General features: G+C 45.7%; 1 protein-coding gene and 1 long non-coding RNA gene across 4 annotated transcripts in view; one reads left to right on the top strand and one right to left on the bottom strand.

Annotated features, from left to right (window-relative positions):
* Positions 1 to 55: 55 nt before the first annotated feature.
* Positions 56 to 2,931, top strand: LOC103223004 (uncharacterized). Of its 2 annotated transcripts, none has more exons than XR_005239161.2 (2): positions 56 to 162; positions 699 to 2,931. It is a non-coding gene; the product is annotated as an uncharacterized lncRNA (long non-coding RNA). The 2 variants fall into 2 exon arrangements; XR_493653.3 differs by having other exon boundaries at positions 67 to 469.
* UFD1 (ubiquitin recognition factor in ER associated degradation 1) overlaps positions 2,036 to 20,426 on the bottom strand; it is a 30,096-nt gene continuing 11,705 nt past the window's right edge. For both annotated transcript variants that reach the window (XM_007975040.3, XM_007975041.3), the window contains exons 5-12: positions 20,277 to 20,407; positions 17,611 to 17,683; positions 10,508 to 10,576; positions 9,260 to 9,325; positions 8,996 to 9,043; positions 8,087 to 8,175; positions 7,166 to 7,247; positions 2,036 to 2,862 (exon numbers count right to left, since the gene is read on the bottom strand). In XM_007975040.3, coding sequence (XP_007973231.1) covers positions 2,788 to 2,862; positions 7,166 to 7,247; positions 8,087 to 8,175; positions 8,996 to 9,043; positions 9,260 to 9,325; positions 10,508 to 10,576; positions 17,611 to 17,683; positions 20,277 to 20,407 — 633 coding nt within the window. In that variant the 3' untranslated portion in view covers positions 2,036 to 2,787. The remainder of the gene's footprint in view (positions 2,863 to 7,165; positions 7,248 to 8,086; positions 8,176 to 8,995; positions 9,044 to 9,259; positions 9,326 to 10,507; positions 10,577 to 17,610; positions 17,684 to 20,276; positions 20,408 to 20,426) is intronic.

Below are 20,426 nucleotides of genomic sequence, written 5' to 3'. Positions count from 1 at the left end.
ATGAAGAAAGCGGCACCTCGTGATCGACTGATAGAATAACTAATGAGCACCGACACATTCAATTACATCTTCGCCCCCATCTTAGAGAAGCTCGGACAAACAGGACGAGCAACCAATAGCAACCGAGGGCGGCTGCGGCGCGCGGAGGGCCGCGGTCGCAGGGTAAGTCCTGGACGAGGCCTGGCGCGGAGCCTACTCGGCCACTGCGAAGCCAGCGCCATTCACCCCGGGCTATGAGGGCATCCTGGGCCGCGCAGCTACCTTACGTCAGTCGCCTCTAAAATCACACGGCTCTGGCCAGTTCTTTTTAGCAGCTTTATGAGATTTTCTCAAATCTCAACAATGCGGTTTATTTTCAAAAGTATGTACTGAGCATCAAGTTAGTGCAGCGAACCTCCCAGATCTGCAGCTCTGGTGGTCTTGTCTGAGCGTCCACTCAGGATGGAGGTGAACTCGCAAAGTAACCGAGGTTGGTTGGGCATGACGTGTGGTGGATCTAGGGTTGGATGACCTGCCCAGGGAACGCAGGCTTGAAGTGGAGGCTGAGAAGGCAATCCGAGCACGGCCATAGGGCGGTCAAAGGCATGGAGGCGGTGTGTAGCACGGGTGAGCGGGGTAGGAGTGGCTTGGAGGTCTGTAGCTCGATTCTAAGGGTGCGGGAGACATGTAACATTTACCTTATTTATTTTTCGAGACAGGGTCTTGCTGTGCGACCTCGAACTCCAGGACTTCGAACAGCTGGGACCACAAGCATGCACCGCCTCACCAGGCTAATTTTTAGTTTTTTTTTTTTTTTTTTTTTTTTTGGTAAAGATGTGGTCTTGCTAAGTTACTCAGGCTAGTTTGGCCTCAAGCTATCCTCTCACTTTGGCCTCCCAAAGTGCTAGGATTATAGGCTGAGTGACAACGCCTGGCTGCAACGTTTATAAAAAGGAGCAATGCACAAGAGGCAACAAAGGCAAGCAAAGGGGAAGCTGGTGGGCTTGCAGAAGTGTCCACTGGGACAGACTCCCTGGAGGTGGGTCAGAAAGCTGCAGTTTTACCAGGGGTCCTGCTGTTGAGGCAGCTGGCTCAAGGACCAAGCCCACAGAAGACACTGGGAGGAAGGCTGCAGGCCAGGGTGCAGGAGTAACGACCAGAATCAGTGCTCCAACTGGCCCCACTAAAAGGCCCTGCAATGGAATCCATCCTGGTCCAGGCAGGGGAGTGTGCCTCCAGCAAAGGACCAGGCGTTTCACTGCATACACAGCAGGTATTGCTTAGTGAAGACAAAAACCCAGAGCCAGAGGTACTGCAACATTCTTGATTATGCATAAAGTGACAATTTGTTAGCTGATGTGATCCTGCAAATGAAAGCTGCTACCCACCAAGGAGGGTTTCTCCCTCTGCTAGTAAAACTGAGACTTTGTCAGTGGAGGGTCAGGTAAGTCCCCACAGTGCTTATGCCTTCCAAAACCACGCCCATTTCCAGTGATGATGGTTTGTGCCACAGGCCAAGTACTGAACATCATGACACTCATAGACACTCTTCAATGAAGACATGTGGATAGACCCTGGGGCCACCATCCTCTCCTCTCTGGAGTGTTGGAGGGGCCCTGACCAGGGCAGGATCCCCATGCCTAGAAGCGGGGTCAGCCCTGGCTCATGGGGGACCCTGCTGGGCTTAGCCATTGCCACCTAGGGATCAGGCAGCCTTGTTTCTTCCTACTTTCTCCAGGAGAAGCCCCAGATGGGAAGTTTTCTAATGGTGAGATGGAACACGGGGCATCTGCCAACAGGACTTCCTTCAGTTCTGGTCAGAGGCCCAACCACCAGTCTGTGTTAGTACCTAATCAAACATTTAGATTTAGGCTTTAGTTATTGCCTGTTTTTACTTGAAATTCTTGGCTTAGAATTATTCCCAACGGGGCCAGGCACAGTGGCTCATGGGAACAAATTTAAAATAATCAGACTAGCATGTCAAAAGATCTCACGTTACAGAAAGTGAAGACCTAAGACCAAATAAATACTGATAAAAAATAAAGACAGGCCAGCAGAAGCTTGGATGATTTAATAAAATTAGGAGTGGGGGAGTAGGGAAGAACGAAAGAGAGGAACATCTCTTTAGCATTTGTTCATTCCAACATTCACATGTTTGCTTCTCCATGGAGTTGTTTCACTATGAACAGGTTAACTAAGGAGCCAGTTATGTCTGTATGAAATGAGAATAAAAGTGTAAACTCATTTAGATCAGGTTTTTCTGAGTGATGTTTTTGAAAAAAATATGGAAAATAAAAATAGAAACATTCTTTGTCAAATACTTAAATTGCAGCCACAGTAGTGGGACAGCCACTATGTATAGAACACACGTCTATTTAAACCCTTTTTTTAGGCCAAAGACTGACACTTATGCGATTGACCTAGGAAAAGAAAGGATAAATGAAAAAGAAAGAACACTTCATGTTAGATAATTTAGTCACCTCCATTGGTTTTGACAGAATTAGGGATACAGAATTGCTCCTGCTGAGGCAGTGGGAGCTCCCCTCAAGCTGAAAGCATGAAGAGGTGAGGCGGCAGCTGCCTACAGGCCCTCAGGGACAGCTCTTTGTCTTTCCCCAAATCAAGCATACAACCACAAAGTCCTGCTGCTCCACTTCAAGTAAAACTTGATAATTCTTAGGTAACTCTAAGCAAATCTTAAGTAACAGAGTATTCTGATGAGGTTCATCCCTGTCAGTGCCAGTAACTAAAAGCCAAGATGTTGCAATTTATTCTTTTATTATTTTCCAGTCAGCCAACAGTCTTCACTTAGGGCTTTCTTCCCTTTTTACGCAACGACTGTCCTTCACCAGAGAAAGCGACGAATCTGCCTCCAGCTTCATCCTAGGTGTGAAGAGAAGATACTATTTTCAGAAACTCCCTGGAGATTTACAATAAATGCCTTACTTTATAGACTCACGTACCCATACCATCCATATTACTCATAAGAAATGTCTCAGGCTGGACACGATAGCTGACACCTGTAATCCCAGCACTTTGGAAGGTAAAGGTGGGAGGAATGCTTGAGCCCAGGAGTTCAAGACCAGCCTGGGCAACATAGTGAAACCCCATCTCTACCAAAAATAGCTTGGTGTGATATGCGCCTATGGTCCCAGCTACTTGGGAGGCTGAAATGGGAGGATGGTTTGAGCCAAGGCCATAGTGAGCTATGATTGTGCCACTGCACTCCAGCCTGGATGGCAAAGCAACACAGCAAGACCCTGCCCCCCCCCCCCAAAAAAAAAAAACCTCTAAGTTCATCACCCAAAAACTTCAGGTCACTTTTCTGTACATGCTTGAAGAACTGTTTTCCCACTTAATTCTGACGTCTCATGCCAATAAACTTCTTATCTAGTATACTCCCAAGGCTACAGAACTGAATTCTGTTAAAAAGAATTCCATTATGTAGGAGAGCCAGTTTTCTACCAGTGGACGTTGCTGTGGTAAGCAGCTTAATGTATTTGCACACAGCTCTGATATTTTTTTAGAGCTCAAATTCCTGGGTCAAAGCGTGTACACATTTTTAATGCTTTTAACATATAGAGACCAACCAGCCCTCAGAAACATTCTACTAAGCTATCCTTCCATCAGCAGAAAGAGGGATTTTTTTTTCCCAAGCCTTTGAAAACTGCACATATTTTTTTTCACATGCTTTCATCGCTAGTCAGTCTGAGGCATTATCTCAACTTTTACCTAGGAAGAAGAGGATTCTGGAATGTTCAACACAAATCCCTGCACCTGGCTCCCCACTAACTGTAGCATGTTATACCTGCAGTAGAACACCATTTAGTATTTATGTGGTAACATTCATGTAAATTTGAGTCACGGCTGCATTTAGTCTTCCTCTGCCACACAGCCTTCCATTTATCCTGGTGTCAATAGCTGTGTTTGGCTTCTTTCTCTATATATTCAAGCACAGCCTGCATTGCATGGAGTTCATCTGTTTTGACAAAGCTGTGTCCTCCTGGGCCTTCACCCTGCCATACCTGGACTGGCCTTTCTCTAGGTGCCGTACATGTTAGTGGGGGCTCCTTATTTCCTGGATTCTATGACTTTATTTCTACCTTATTCCTTCATTTTAGTGAGGGACCCCTTCTAGGAGCTTCCTGAGAAAAGATGCATAAGGATTATCTTCTTGTGAGTTCCTTTTTTCTACTCTCATATTTCATTGATAGTCTGGTTGGTATGTTAGTCTGCTAGGGCTGCCATATAAAATGCCAAAGACAGCGTGGCTCAAACAACAGAAATTTATTGTTCATAGTTTTGGAGACTAGAAGTGCAGGATCAAGGTGTCAGCAGTTTTGGTTTCCTCTGATGCCCTTTTCCTTGACTTGCAGATGGCTGCCTTCTTGCTGTGTCTTCACATGGCCCCTCCTATGTCCAAATTTCCTTTTTTTTTTTTTTAAGACGGGGTCTCACTTTGTTGCCCAGGCTGGAGTGCAGTGGCGCGATCTCGGCTTACTGCAAGCTCTGCCTCCCTGGTTCATGCCATTCTCCTGCCTCAGCCTCCCAAGTAGCTGGGACTACAGGCTCCCGCCACCACACCCGGCTAATTTTTTTGTATTTTTAGTAGAGATGGGGTTTCACCATGTTAACCAGGATGGGCTCGATCTCCTGACCTTGTGATCCACCCACCTCAGCCTCCCAAAGTGCTGGGATTACAGGCGTGAGCCACCACGCCCGGCCCAAATTTCCTCTTCTTAAAAGGACACCAGATTGAATTAGGGCCAATTCTAATGGTCTTATTTTAACTTAATTGCTTCTTTAAATGGCCCTATCTGAGTTACTGGGGGTCAGGGCTTCAACACAGAAACACTGGAGGGAAACAATCCAGCTCTTAAGAGTTGGTCAGAATTTTAGGTTGGAAAAAATTTCAGAATTTTGAGGATATTGCTCCACTATCTTCCAGTTTCCTCTGTGTCCTGCTAAGATGATGTCCCTTTTTTGGGAGACAGGGCCTTACTGTTACCCAGGCTGGAGTGCAGTGGTGTGATCTCAGCTCATAGCAGCAGCCTCCACCTCCCAGGCTCAAGTGATGCTCCCAACTCAGCCTCGAAGCAGCTGGGACTACAGGTGCGTGCTGCCATGCTTGGCTAATTTTAAAATTTTCTGTAGAGACAGAGTCTCTCTATATTGCCCAGGCTGGTCTCAAACTCCTGGGCTGAAATGATCTTCCCGCCTCAGCCTCCCAAAGTGTTGGGATTACAGGCGTGAGCCATGGCGCTTGGCTGATGATGTCCTTGATCCATGGTGATACCTCTGTTCTCTCTCCAGAAGCTTTAGGATCTTTCTTTGCCTCAAAGTGGGGCTATTTTGATTCATTTTGCTGGAACTCAGTGGACCCTTCAAATCTGCGAACTTGTGTCCATCTTTGGGGAAACTATTTCCCTGATGATTTCTGCTCCTTTGGTTTCTGTGGCTGTTCTTCCCACAAATCCTCTACTATTTAGATGTTGGAATGGGAAGCTTTCTGACTATGGCCTTCACTTCAGAGTAACAGTCTAGAGTCCTACTGGAGTCGGGCCTCCAGCCTTCTGGGGTGGGAGAGGGAGGGTAATGCAGCTCTAACTGCTTAGTAACAGAGTTCTGTCATTAGTCCCTCATTTCTAGAGGTGCCTTTTGAGATTTCTACAGTCTACACACAATCTACACAGAACTGCTTCTAGGCTTTTTATGATCTACTAAGGTACCCTGGGTTTCCAAAGCCTTGTAGTTGCCTCCTCTTCACTGTCTTTCTTACCTCATGACCTTTAGCCACAGCCTTAGTGGGGCTGCAGGATGGAGTAGAGCTAAATGTGTCTTCAATCCCATCTTTAAACATATACTTCTTAAATACATATTTATGGTCAAACAGGCCTGCTGTGCCCACCGGCCTACCCTGCCTTCTGTAAATCTGCAACAGTCAGGTCACAGTCAGCCTGGGGGATGTCCCATGCTGAAGTCTTAGGTCTGAGTCAGGCACTGGCTTTTAGTGAGAAAGGCAGCCTGCAGCTGGTGAAGCCTGGATGGTGCCTGAAGGAGGAGCTGGAGGGTGAGGTCTGATTTGCCACTATGTTTGCTCCTCTGGGCCTGAAAGGTCTCAATGCTGTTTCAACTTGAACATTGAGCCCAGAAGTGGTTGTGAGTAGGACCAGGTGTGCAAACTTCACGGTGGTCTCTGTCCCCAACCACCCCAAGTGCTAAAGAGAAGAGTTCAGTAATCAGGATGGGCCAGGGATGGGTCCTATGTAGCAGCTGGCCCTGAATGGGTGACTCAGTACATCTGCCCTCAGCCCTACTCCTGGATCCTCAAGGGTCCAATCCTTTGAGAAAAGGAACCAGGAAAGCGATGGGTCTGAAGTGCTGGTGTTCTAGAAATCCTCATCACACAGAGGTGACTGCGTTCCACTTGCTGCTGGGCCTGGCCCACTCCTACAAAGTGCCCATGTCTACAGGATGCTCAGCCCTTGCCTTCCTCTGTCCCACCACCACCCTGCTCAGCTGGAAGGTACTCCCTATATTTGAAGTTCAAGGTCTCTGTTGGAAGATGAAGCCCACCCAGGGCACACAGTTCTGTGATAACAGAGCCTGGAGTCAGCTCTAGAGCAAGACAGAGGTCCTGACCCCCATGCTGTAAGTCTTCTGTTTCACACACCCCACACCAGCACTACAGAAAAAAACAGGACACCAGGGAGCAGAGGGACCCCAGGAAAGGGAAAACATGACAGATACCCTGATGTGGTTTGGCTGTGTCCCCACCCAAATCTCATCTTGAATTCCCACATCTTGTGGGGGGGACCCGGTGGGAGGGAACTGAGTCATGAGGGTGAGTCTTTTCCGTGCTGTTCTCGTGAGTGAATAAGTCTCATGAGATCTGATGGTTTTATAAGGAGGTGGTTCCCTGCGCCAGCTTTTTCTCCGCCTGCTACCATCCATGTAAGATGTGACTTGCTCCTCCTTGCCTTCTGCCATGATTGTGAGGCCTCCCCAGCCATGTGGAACTGTTAAGTCCATTAAACCTCTTTCTTTTGTAAATTGCCCAGTCTCCAGTATGTCTTTACCAGCAGCTTGGAAACAGACTAATACACACCCCTACTCAGAATGCCAGGAACCTCAGTCATCACTAGCAAATAAATCTCCTCATTACCAACCAAGGAAATACACTCACCTCTTCAACCTTTTTGACAAGGGGACGTGAATTTCTGATGAAAGTTATCTTACCAAGTTTAAATTCATAATTGGGAATTCCTCTGTAAGAAGAGAGAGACAAGGAGAAATGTTATTTCCAGGAAAAAAGGACTAAAATTCATTTATGACAGTGAAGAGGAATGCAGAAAAGATGCTGCTGCACCCCACCTGGGCCCTTTGGTGCTTCCTGGCATCCTCCCAGGAGGGAAGCAGAAGGTAACTGGCTTCCTGGTTTAGTATCAGCATTGGGTATAGGGCCAGGGGCTTTAGGCTCTGTACCTGTCTATGGAGAGGGGTCATCTGAAGGACTGGGAAGCCCTCACTGTCACTGTCCTGAGCTTCACAGAACCCCCTGAGGTGGCTAGACTCTCACTCCAGTATTCTCCTGATTTCACACACACAACAGACAACTGACACACCTCAGCCCTGCCCCTGCCATCATGGCCACCAGAGGAAGGGTCTGCTGTGGGTCCCTGGACCCAGCAACAGAAGCACATCTGAGGTAGCTCCTCAGGGAACTTTCAGGGGAACTGAGATAATGTGACCTGATTAATAATTCAAAGTCACAAAACAGGAAAATAGGCAGATCACCAAATAGGGACCAGAAAGGTTTTGAATAAGAGACAGATCTGATCAGACGCACATCTTCGGAAAGCCACTGGGGGCAAGAAGACACTGAATTGGAGGTATGGAGTGAGGCTGGACCACAGTGGTACTGGGGGTGGCACTGTGGAAGGAGGGACATGTTGTGCTCCACCCCACCAAGGAGAGCAGGTAAGGGTAAAGTCCCTTGGGCCTACTGGCCCAGGCTTTGTCTCTAGAACTGGGGTGAGGCTGCCCCACCCCAGAGGGCTGGCACAGATCCTCCTGCTGTCCTGAAGGAGAGCCAGGACAGACTTACCTTTTAATATCTCCAGGCTTGATTGGGGAGGGGCTGGGCTCCACCCCTTTCTTCTTTCCATCCAGTCTATTGCCAGAGCCAGAGAAAGCCTAGACAGAAGTAGCTGAGTCATATAATGAGCCTAAGTGTGAGGACAGATATGTCCTTTGCTTGGAGATCACTGCAGGGATGTGAGCTGGGGTGCTGTGCAGACCCTTCAGGACCGAAGCCCTGACTCCTCAGCTGCTGGGGTGCCGGCAGCTGAGAACTCTGCCCAGTTCCTCAGGGGGCGGCCATGAGCTGAAGACAGCCACTTGGCCAAGGGCAGCCAGCAGTCGGTGTTAGGTTAAAAGGCCTGACCCCTGCCTCTGCAGGGCCACCCAGTTCAAGCTCTGTGGGTGGGCTAAGGCCACTGTTGTGACTGCCCCATAGCTCAACTTCCCATCATTCTGCCGTTTCTGCTGCTTCCTGGCACCTCCTGCCACCTCAGTGCCCACACATGAGCCACCTCCACCTGTTTCCCACGGAGCCTTGCCAGTGGTTATGCTAAAGGTTATGTTTGCAACCCACATGGTACAGGCAAAGAAAAAAGGAAACATAATTTACAAGAGAGAGAAAGCAAATGTGGTAACGTTTGGTGAACCTAAGAGAAGAGTATATGTCTACTGTACTATTTAAACTCTTCGGTAGGTTAGAAATTCTTAAAAAGCTGGACTGCCTTATGGGGCTGTTGGGAAGATTCCAGCAGAGAGTGGATATAAAAGTGTTTGGTAACTGAGCAAGTGGCAGATTTGCATGCATGTGCACAGGTACCCAGAGGCCCAGCCCCTGCTGATGTCCATCGAGCATCATGGAGAACAGCTTGAGTGAGTGCTCTAATTTCAAGGAGCAGAGGGCACAGCAACGTAAGTCAAGTGGTCTGGTACTCACGCGGAAGCCCAGCTCTCCAGCATAGCCACTGTGGTCGGCTTCACCTTCCTGACAAAGAAAAAGAAAAATAGGTGAGCTCCTCAGCGGGAACACCCAGCTTCCCTCTCACCCCCTACCCCCAGCTAGGATGTCCCCCGGAAGCATGGCTGGAAGGGACGCAGAGGATATGACACCAACACCAGCAGAGGCCACCCATGAGTCACTACCAGGAACTCAAAAGCAGCATGCAGCAGGACAGCAAAGGACACTGGGGATAACACTTACTGTCGACTCCTCATGCTGGACTTGTCTTTCGGGTTCTTTGTAGCCCAGGGGAGCATCAAAGTCCACCTGTGTTTCCAGGATTTTAAAAGTAAAATATTCAGACATGGCCACCCTTGGCTTCCTTATCTTTTTTGCCTTATCTTTTTTGCTTTTAATTGAGACAACTGTAGATTCACATGCAGTTTTAAGAAATAATACAGAAAGATGCCTTGTACACTTGCCCAGTTTTCCCAACGGTAGCATTTTATAAAATTACAGTAAAGTATTGCTGCCAAGATATTAACACTGGCACAACCCACCGCTCTTATTCAGATTTCCCAGTTTCACATGTTTTTGTTTACGTGCATCTTTAGTTCTATACAATGTAATCACTGTGTAGGGCCATGTATCCACCACAGTCGAGATGTAGAACAATTTCACCACCACTAGGATTGCCCATGTTGTCTTTTTATAACCATACCCAGCTGTCTCCCAGCCCCCTCCACCAGTCCTAAGCCCTGGCAACCCCTAGTCTGTTCTCCATTTCTAAAGTTCTGTCACTTTAAGGATGCTATATAATGAAGTAACTTTTTGGGATTGGCCTTTTTTGCTCAGCAGTATTCCCTAGTAATACAACCAGGATGCTGTGTGCATCAGCACTTCATTCCTACTCAGAAGGTTCAGTACGCTTCCTTAGCTCTTAAGAATATTCACTCCTCGGCCAGGCATGGTGGCCCATATCTGTAATCTCAGCACTTTGGGAGGCCAAGGTGGGTGGATTACCTGAGGTCAGGAGTTTGAGACCAGCCTGGCCAACATGGTAAAACCTCGTCTCTACTAAAATACAAAACTAGCCGAGCATGGTGGCACATGCCTGTAATCCTAGCTACTCGGGAGGCTGAGACAGGAGAATCGCTTGAACCTGGGAGGTGGAGGTTGTAACCAAGATCAGGCCCCTGCACTCCAGCCTGGGCAACAGGAGTGAAACTCAGTCTCAAAAAATAAATTCTCAATAAATAAATAAAATTCACTCCTCAACAGGTCAGAGCTAACCATGGCAGCACTGGCAACACTCTGTTGCCTCAACTGGCCCTGAGATAGATGACAAGGTCACAGTCTCCTCATGATGTTCTGACAGCGTCTTCCTCCTCTTTGCCCAAAGAGTCCCAGGGGCTGTTTGATGCCCTCCTGATACCATGGCCTGCAGTGGTCACCAACTGCCCATCCTCCCAGGGCCCAGGCTCACTGTAACTGGACAGATCCACTCACATTCATGTCACACTCAATGATGGACACTGCCTTGTCGGGTTTGGTCTCCATCACACGCAGTTCGTAGATCTGTGGGGCAAACACAGAAATCAGTTGGATGGTTCCTGGCAGCACTGAAGCTGTCGCTGTCCATGTTACTGTGGCTCTACCGGCTCCTGCGAATGACACAGCATTCACACCCATGACACAACCTACAGCCGCACTTCTTGCTGTGACAACACTACCATAAGGGACAGGCTGCCCTGTGCCCATCGCAGAAGAGATGCTGTTCCCCAGATATGGTTCAAATTAGACAAGGTAGTTATACAGCTAACTGCAAAAGACACTAACAATCTTTAACTCAGAAAGTTCACTTCTGGAACTTTACTATTTATTTTATTTTTAGACAGTCTTGCTCTATTGCCCAGGCTGGAGTGCAGTGGTGCAATCTCAGCTCACTGGAACCTCCGCCTCCCAGCTTCAAGCACTTTTCCTGCCTCAGCTTCCCTAGTAGCTGGGACTATAGGTATGCACCACCACACGTGGCTAATTTTTGGATTGTTGTAGAGACGGGGTTTCACCATGTTGACCAGGCTGGTCTCGAACTCCTGACCTCAGGTGATCTGCCCACCTCAGCCACCCAAAGAGCTGGGATTAGAGACGTGAGCCACCACACTTGGCCTTCAAAATTTATTCTAAGTAAATAACTAGCCATACCCAATGAGAACATTCTAAGAAGGCTCATACCAATGTCACTAATGCCACTGTACAGATGCGCCTTGACTTACGATGGAACCGAGTCCCATAAACTTATCATAAATTAAAAATGTATTAATACTCCTAACCTACCAAACATCATAGTGCAGCCTGCCTTAACTATTCTCAGAACACATACATTAGCCTAGAGTTGGACAAAATCATCTAATATAAAGCTTATTTTATAATCAAAAGTTGAATAACTCATGTAATTTACTGAATACTGAAGATAAAAAACAGAATGGTTTTATAGATATTCAAAGTATGGATTTTACTGAATGTGTATCATGTTTAAATCATCACAAAGTTCAAAAATTCTAGGCAGAACCATGGTCAGGGACTGTCTATATACTCAAAATGCAGCTGAATTATATTTGTTCATATATAAATTTATAGTTATACAACGGTATGCTATGCAGCCAACAGGAAAAGAATTTTAAAACCAGTCAAGTTGCTTGTGTCTAAGATGACCTCGCGAATGTAAAAAATGCACATAAAAAATGTCCAGAAGCAGGGCTGTGCATATTGGCTCACGCCTGTAATCCCAGCACTTTGGGAGGCTGAGGCAGGCAGATCACAAGGTCAGGCAAACGAGACCATCCTGGCTAACACGGTGAAATCCCGTCTCTACTAAAAAATACAAAAAATTAGCTAGGAGTGGTGGCAGGCTTCTGTAGCCCCAGCTACTCAGGAGGCTGAGGCAGGAGAATGGTGTGAACCCGGGAGGTGGAGCTTGCAGTGAGCTGAGATCGCGCCACTGCATTCCAGCCTGGGCGACAGAGTGAGACTCTATCTCAAAAAAAAAAAAAAAAAATCTAGAAGCATAGAAATTAAAAGCGGCCCTATCTACTTTTTCCTGCATCATTTCAGGTTCTTTGCTTTTATCTAAAGTCTGTCTTGCTTCTATTTTTTTGAGATGGAATCTCGCTTTGCCACCCAAGCTGGAGTGTAATGGTGTGGTCTCAATTCACTGCAACCTTCGCCTCCCAGGTTCAAGCGATTCTCTTGCCTCAGCCTCCCAAGTAACTGGGACTACAGATGCATGCCACCACACCTGGCTAATTTTTGTATTTTTAGTAGAGACGGGGTTTCACTATGTTGGCCAGGCTGGCCTTGAACTCCTGACCTTGTGATTCACCCCCCTCGGCCTCCCAAAGTGCTAGGATGACAGGCGTGAGCCACTGCACCTGGCCAGTATGTCTTGCTTTTACAATCATTTAAAAAAGTCTGGATAGTCTCACCATTTAAAAAAAAAAAACCTAGGCAGGGCCAAATCTACTTTTAAAAGTGTCATAATTATTGAATAAACACGGAATAAAAAGGATCTGTCATTGTGTGAATATACTACCATTTATCCACTGAGCATCTGGCCTGTTTCCAATCATTTTGCGATGTTAATGACACTACTATAAACATTCAAACATGTCTCCTAGGGCTTGGCTCAAAAGCTTCTCTACCGTTTTTATGTGTTCAAATTGCAGGCCACAACCAATCAATGGGTCATAAAACCAATAGGGCCACAAGCAGAACTGAAAAGGAAAGAATTAGAGGACAGTACCCTAGAAGTACCAGAATGTATTGCGTTTAGTAAGGATAAATATTCCTGTGACATTTTCCATTTACTTTTATGTATTGGCATAATATTAAACACTTTTTTTTTTTTTTAAACTATGGGACTACTTTTCTAGGTTGGTGCTCTTCAAACTACCTGGGAAGACCTAGTTTTTAAAAATGTGCAGTCTGCTGGACTGCCACGTGGTCCTCCTGCACAGAAGCAAGACACAACACACACCAGATGCCCAGAGTTCACCAGCACAAGGACCGGTTCTGTGGCCATCTGTGTGGAGGTAACGACAATGCCAAATTGCTATAAGTTTCTAAACATTCACTTTTGACTCCTGCTTCCCCCAGGCCCTGGCAACCACCATTCTTTTTTTTTTTTTTTTTTTTTTTCTTGAGGCAGGGTCTTGCTCTGTCCCCCAGGCTGTAGTGCAGGGCCATGACCCTGGCTCACTGCAGACTTAACTGATCCTCCCGCCTCAGCCTCCTGAATAGCTGTAACTATAGGCATATGCCACCACACCCAGCTAATTTTTAAAATTTTGCATTACTTTTTTGTAGTGACAGGATCTCACTATGTTACCCAGGCTACTCTCAAACTCTCGGGCTCAAACAATCCTCCAGCCTTGGCCTCCCAAAGTGCTGGGATGCCAGGTGTGAGCCATGGTGCCCAGGTGATTCTACTTTCTGTCTTCCAGGAATTTGACTACTCTAAGTACCTCATGTAAGTGGAATTGTAGTATCTGTCTGTCTGCATCTGGTTTATTTCACTGAGCAGAATGTTCATCCACGTGGTAGCATGTGTCAGAATTCTCTTCCTTTTTAATGTTGAATAATATTACATTGTATGTGTATGCCACATATTATTTACTCATTCATCTGCAATTTTTTTTTTACTATGGTGTGAGTTAGGAACTCAATTTGTTTTTTCATCTTAGGAATAGTCAATGTCCTAGATTCCCCAACCCCAGTATCTCCTTTGCCTGGTGACATCAATGTTGCCTCAGTGGTGGACCAAGATTCTTTGTATATAAGGCTTTGTTCCACTGGCCTACTTGTCTACTCCAGAACCAACGCCATATGGCATCTTAACTACTGGAGCTTTATTACACTAAGCTGCCATATAGAATCTTCCTTATATATGACTAGATTCTTTTGTCAATATTTTACCTACAATCTATATATCTGTATCAAGTGACAATGATCTGTAATTTACCTTTCTCCTATCCTTGTGTGGTTTTGGTGATCAAGGTTATACTGACCTCAGAGAATGAATTGGGGAATATTTTCTTTCTCTGTTTTCAGAATATCCAAGAGCAATTTATTTCTTGAGTGTGAGGAAGAACTTGCATATATAACCATCTGGGCCTGGGTTTCCTGGATTAAGATTTTTCTGACTGAATTACTTGACTGGCTATACAATTATTTAGACTGTTTTTTTTTTTCTTTAGTCAAACTTCAATTATACTTTCCTCTAGGAAATAATTTATCAATGTCAAATAAGTTGGCTCATTTCTTAGTATAAAATTTTTCACAGTTGTTTTACCTTTCAAGGTATCTGCTTTATCTAAGTCATTTTATACCTTTTTAAACATTCAATATGTATGTAGACTTTTCAGGGTTTGCTTTTTTTTTGTTTGAGGCAAGGTCTCGCTTTATCACCTAGGCTGGAGTGCAGTGGCACGGTCACTGTTCACTGTAACTTCTGCCTCCCGGACTCAAGCGATCCTCCCACTTCAGCCTCCCGAGTAGCTGGGACTACAGGTGCATGCCACCATGCCCAGCGAATTTGTAATTTTTGTTGAGATGGGGTTTTGCCATGTTGCCCAGTCTGGTCTCAAAGTCCCGGAGTTAAGTGATCCACCCACCTCAGCCTGCCAAATTGCTGGGATTACAGGCGTGAGCCACCACACCCAGCTTCAGCTATCTTTTTAAATTGACTTTATTGAATAGTAAACAGAAAACTTTAATTCTAAACAACTCTCTCAAGAGAGTAAGTCTAGGCTGGGCGTGGTGGCTCACGTCTATAATCCCAGCACTTTGGGAGGCTGAGGCAGACGGATCACCTGAGGTCAGGAGTTCAAGACCAGCCTGGCCAACATGGTGAAACCCCGTCTCTACTAAAAATACAAAATTAGCCGCATGTGGTGGCACACGCCTGTAGTCCCAGCTACTTAGGAGGCTGAGATGACACAGGAGAATCGCTTGAACTGGGGAGGCGATAGCTGAAGTGAACCAAGATCACACCGCTGCACTCTAGCCAGGGTGAGACAAAGGAGAGTAAGTCTTTACTTACTCTTTTCCAACATTTTAGATGTCATTTTTTAAGCTTCATATATTAAACATTATTACTGCTTTATATGGCAACATTTACCCTGGCTTCATATTTGCCAATTTATTTATTCCCTATTCCTTCTTGCTTTCCTTCTAGGATAATGCTTATTCCTAAAGTACATGCTTTTAAAATTCCATTGGTAAATAACCTCTCTCAGATTTGGTTCATGTGAAAATATTTTTACTTTGCCCTTATTCTTTAAGGAAGGTTTTGATGATAGTTACTTGATACTGGCTGTAACTGTTGCTATTCAAAGATCTGCTACTTGCTGTTCTTCTGTAGATACTGTGTTTTCCCCCTGCTTACCTCTCTGTATTTGGTATTTTCTACCTGTAGCTTATTCTGTTTGTTATACATTATAAACTTCCTGTAGTGATGGGCTGACCACCAATTCTAAATCAATTTCAGTTATCATCTTTTCAGATTATTGCAATTCCTCCATTCTTTCCTACTAGGATTGCAACGGGCATGTTTTCTCAGTGTCTTCAACATCTCAAGCTCTCGTATATTCTATCCCCTTGCTCCTCTGTGTGAAATTCTGTTATTTATTCAGATTCATCATCATTAACTCTTTTATAGCTGTTGTTTAACGTTTTGTTTTTCAAATCTTTCTGGTTATTTTTGATAGCCTTTTGTTGCTTGCTATTATAATTCCATTTTTAAAAATATCTTTGAACATTTTATATCTAATTATTTTACATTTGTATCTAGAAATTCTAATGCTGATTTCCTTAGGGATCTAATATTTATTGTCTCTGCTTTCGTGTGGTTTAATTATGCATTCTTGTTTGCTTGTTCAGTTGACAGCAATCCCAAAGGCTTAACTAAACTGGAGTGCTTTTTCCAGAGAGGATCTGTGTTTATTTCTCCTGAGACAAGGACAACACCCACCTCTGTGTCTATTTTACTGCTTTTAAGGGTTCCAGTTCAACCCTGATCTCCGAGTCTGATCTCCCACCAGAGCACTGATACAGCTATCTGCCCTCAGGGCAACCCTGCTTAGAGTCTTTAAAATTCTCTATAAGCACAACAGTACATATCTAGTTTTCCCTACTTCTAAAAGTGGAAAATCAAACCTGTGTTTCAGTTTTACATATACTCTATATAATCTACCCTCCCTTACAGTGCAAAGTATCTGTGAGCCACCACAGGTGTCCTTTATCATCAGTTTATATATCCTTTATCATCAGTTTAGGAGTTATATTTAGTATTACTACCTTAACATTAAAAACAGTAACATTAAACTGCCTGCAATTAGTTACAAAAGCTTAGAGTATTCAGTTAAGGTAAATGACACCTAAAATGTTCTCCACAAAGCTAAAGGGAACAAGATTATTTCTTAGTTTATTAAAAGAAAAAAAGGAAGTGTGATTTGAAACCCACAAAACTGAAAAATAAGGTCAGATGCCTCAAATACAAGGAAACTGCCAGAGAATAAGCTGGATCCCTGCACTGACACGGAGGGAGTAACTGGCTAAACCACAGGCAGCTGTGACACAGCTGTGACGGCCCAGTCCCTGAGGGGACCAGAGAGCGCTGTGAAGGAGCTAAGTGCTAGCTTCAGGGAAAGCCCAGTCAAGCCAGGCTGTGGTCACTGCTGAACACTAAGGCTAGCCCTGGCAACAGCTCTGTGGGAGGGTCAACTGTCAACAGTCACAGTGAACAGGGGCACCCATAGTACTGTGCTCCACGCCTGTGGTAGGACAGCCTGATGGCAGGACTGCCAACTATTACATCCTCCCTCAGGCATGTTCCCATTGGTAATAGGAAAGTGAATGCCTTCTTGAATTTTGGAGTAAGTCCTGTCATTTCACTTTACAGTTAAATTGTCTAGATCCAGACACCCAAACAGCATAAAATCAGGGATGAAAACAGAGGCATTCAGACCTGAGAGACTTGTGTCAGAAAGGTCAAGCCTAGAGAAGCTGTTAAGTGAAAACGGAAGCTGAAGAAAACAGGAGGAGGAGGTGGAGGAGGATGTGGGCTCCCAGCAGGAGAGGTGAGCCTAGGAGGTGTTGCCCTAAGGCAGAGCCAGGCTCTGCTTCTCAGATGCCACAGAGCACCTGGCCCCACTGAAGGGCCTGTCAGCTTCTGTGGGGCAGGGATCCCAAGGACAAGGACCCCGCAGGGTTGTTACTGTGTCTCCACAGCCCCACAAAGGGCTTAGGTTAGATTAGAGGTGCAGTGGGGACCTTTCAAACCAAGATAGAACCAGTAGCCACCAAGGTACACAGAGCTATGACTAACAAGTCTATCAATATTCCCCTGTAAATGCAATGTATCCTCAAAACAGAGTTACCAAATGAATTAGGCCTCTAAATATGAACCCGGGAAAACTTAATAACCAAACAGTAGGCGGTAATTAGGTGATAAGATACAGGCATACCCCGCTTAAAAAGAAGCCCCATTCAAACATCAGAATGGACATTGCAGGTGGCTCTTGTCAGGCATGACCTGCATGAACTGGGCTCACCTTTTCATTATAGTTGATGGCAATCACATCCCCGGTGGTCAGACAGGCAAAGTTCCTAAGTGCGTTTTCTAATCTGCAGACACACTCTGTCAAGGCAACATGGCAAGATGGATACCTTAAATCTGAAACAAGTTTCCATGAGGGGTTAGATGATGACTCGTAGGTAGAGACTGTACCATGATGGTACTTGAAACACGAAGCTTTAACACAATGATGTACTACTTGGCAATAAGGAAGGATGGAACTCCTAACATGCAATAATATGGATCAATCTCACAAATGCCAAGCTGGGGGAAGGGGAAATAACCAACCACAAAAGGGCAGTGAGATTCCATCCACACAGAACCCTAAGAAAGACAGATCTATGAGGATGGGAGGTAGTTGAGAGGTTTCTGGGCCAGGGGATCAGGTGGGGACTGGCAGGAAAGTACCTTTTGGGAACATGGAAATGTTCTGGTTACATGGGTGTACACATTTTCAAACTGGCTGAACTGTGTGCATTTTATTGTGTACAAATTATACCATGGGATTTTAAAAAATCCTATGGGAGTACAAAAGAACAAAAAAGATTTAATGAGTCAGATAGGTACTCTCAAAAGTTCCTCAAAATGAAAGATGCTTTCATTTATACTTTTGTTGTTTCTATCTTTTGAGCTGATAACTTTAGTTAATAAAAATTAAAGAAACCAGCAAATACTTTTTATAACAGTAAAAGACAGCAGAACCCAAATGCCCATACAAGGAAATGTCTATTCATGTGGAATATTTTAACCATGTCTTCCTCATCAATTTGCTGAATTACTTTACATAAAAAGGTCACAAGAAACATGGCTCCAGAGCCTGCCACTGTGAGAGTCTAACTTGAGGATGAAAGGGCGAGGCTATCTAGGTTCACCTCGTTCGGTCAAACAGCTTTCCAGAACCACAGCAACTTTGTGAAAAGTGCCTTATGTGGTGAATGCTTTCTTTGCTCCTGCACATGAAGTGAAACAGTACAGAGTGCCCTTCCCTCCACTCCTCCAGTGACCCTGCCAGGGCATCTTCTCTGACTTCCACTGCAGCAGCTGGAGGAGCAGAGTCACAGCCCTCAGGCTGAGAACACGAGGCCTCTGCAGGACAGCTGGCTCCCCATATGGCCTCTGCGTACTCTGGCGCCTGCTGCAGCACCAGTTTCCCACTTTCTCTGCTCGGCGCCAAGACTGCTTTCATCCAGACCTCAGCCAGACCAGAAAACACCAGGCTCTCAACTGATGGAAGTGATGCCCTTTCTCCACACACTAACAAGTTAACTGTGCTGACAAAAACAGCATCTGAGATCAACCTGATAAGTCTGCCTTGGGGCCAGGCGCACTGGCTCATGCATGTAATCCCAGCACTTTGGGAGGCTGAGGCAGGTGGAGCACCTGAGGTCAGGAGTTCGAGACCAGCTTTGGGCAACACGGTGAAACTCCGACTCTACTAAAAATACAAAAATTAGCCAGGCGTGGTGGTGCACGCCTGTAATCCCAGCTACTCAGGAGGCTGAGGCAGAAGAATCACTTGAATCTGGGAGGCAGAGCTGAGATTGTGCCACTGCACTCCAACCGGAGCAACAGAGTGAGACTCTCTCAAAAAAAAAAAAAAGAAATAAAATAAAGAGTCTGCATTGCAACACATGTAAAACCCTGAGAAAATGGGCAGGGCCCATTCCTGGTCACTGATAGCCAAACAAGCACCTCTAGGTCAGAGCTCTGAAGGACAAGTTAACCAGCTGTTCCCATAGGACATCCCTCTGCCTGTGGGACAGGAGGCTCAACAAGGCTATCGTGTCCAGGACATGGGCAGCATGGGATATACGTGGCCCATATGCATCCAGAGCACAATCAGCAGTGCCTTGCTCCTAAGAAAACATCTGGAGAGAGGGCTACTGGGAAGGGAGGCAGCTTTTCTTACCTTTCTGTCCGTGTTGTTCAACTGTTTGTTTTTTTCTCAAGTATGCATTTAAAAAATTTTTAAAAAAAGAAGTAGAATGGAGTGGCCACTCTTATGCCATGACCTTAACAAGGAAATCGGGGCCATGGAACTAGAGATCTTGATCAGTGCACACAGCACCGTCCCGTACCTGCACTGCCTACTTCCTGATGCTGTCAACACATACACCTGGCTTAAGTTCAGAGGTGAACATAAAGAATCCACTAGAACCTGATACCTTTGCTTTCTGCTTGGTGACATAGAAATTGCAGTCATTGCTACCTATTGGCCTGGAGTGAATGAGCTCTCAGGCTGGCATGCAGTGAGGTTCACGGGCCAGTGCACGGCTGGGCAGAGGTACTAGGGAGCCACAGAAGGGGCTGGAGCTGAAGGCAGATGAGCTGCTCCCTCCTTCCACTGGACATACTGTACATCCTGGCTTTGTGCCAGGTGACACAGACCCACTGAAAGAAGGGCTTCATTGTGGTCTCCAGGAAGTGTCTGGGAAGTGACAGAGGTAGCCCAGACAGCACCCAGTGCACTTGGCCAGGGTCACGCAGATGTGCTAGCTGAACCCCATTATTCTCAAATCACAACTTGAATCACAAATGTGTGATCCCCAAAGCAGACACAGATTAAATACAGTACATGATGTTTAACAATCGCCAGCATACTCTCCTTTGTCTAGAAGAACTCTGCTTATTTGAAAAGGATACACGGCTTTGGGGTTGGTGATGTCCAGGAAGTCAGGGCTCTGAGGCTGGAATTTGGAGTACGTGGCCACTTGAAGGTTGACACTCTCCACCTGGACCAGGCCACCTTCTTCCAAGAGCAAGTTCTGCATCATCTGAAAGGAAGAAGAGGTT

The sequence above is a fragment of the Chlorocebus sabaeus genome, chromosome 19 (genome assembly GCF_047675955.1).
Source record: "Chlorocebus sabaeus isolate Y175 chromosome 19, mChlSab1.0.hap1, whole genome shotgun sequence".
Taxonomy (NCBI): domain Eukaryota; kingdom Metazoa; phylum Chordata; class Mammalia; order Primates; family Cercopithecidae; genus Chlorocebus; species Chlorocebus sabaeus.
This window is presented reverse-complemented; position numbering and strand designations above follow the sequence as displayed.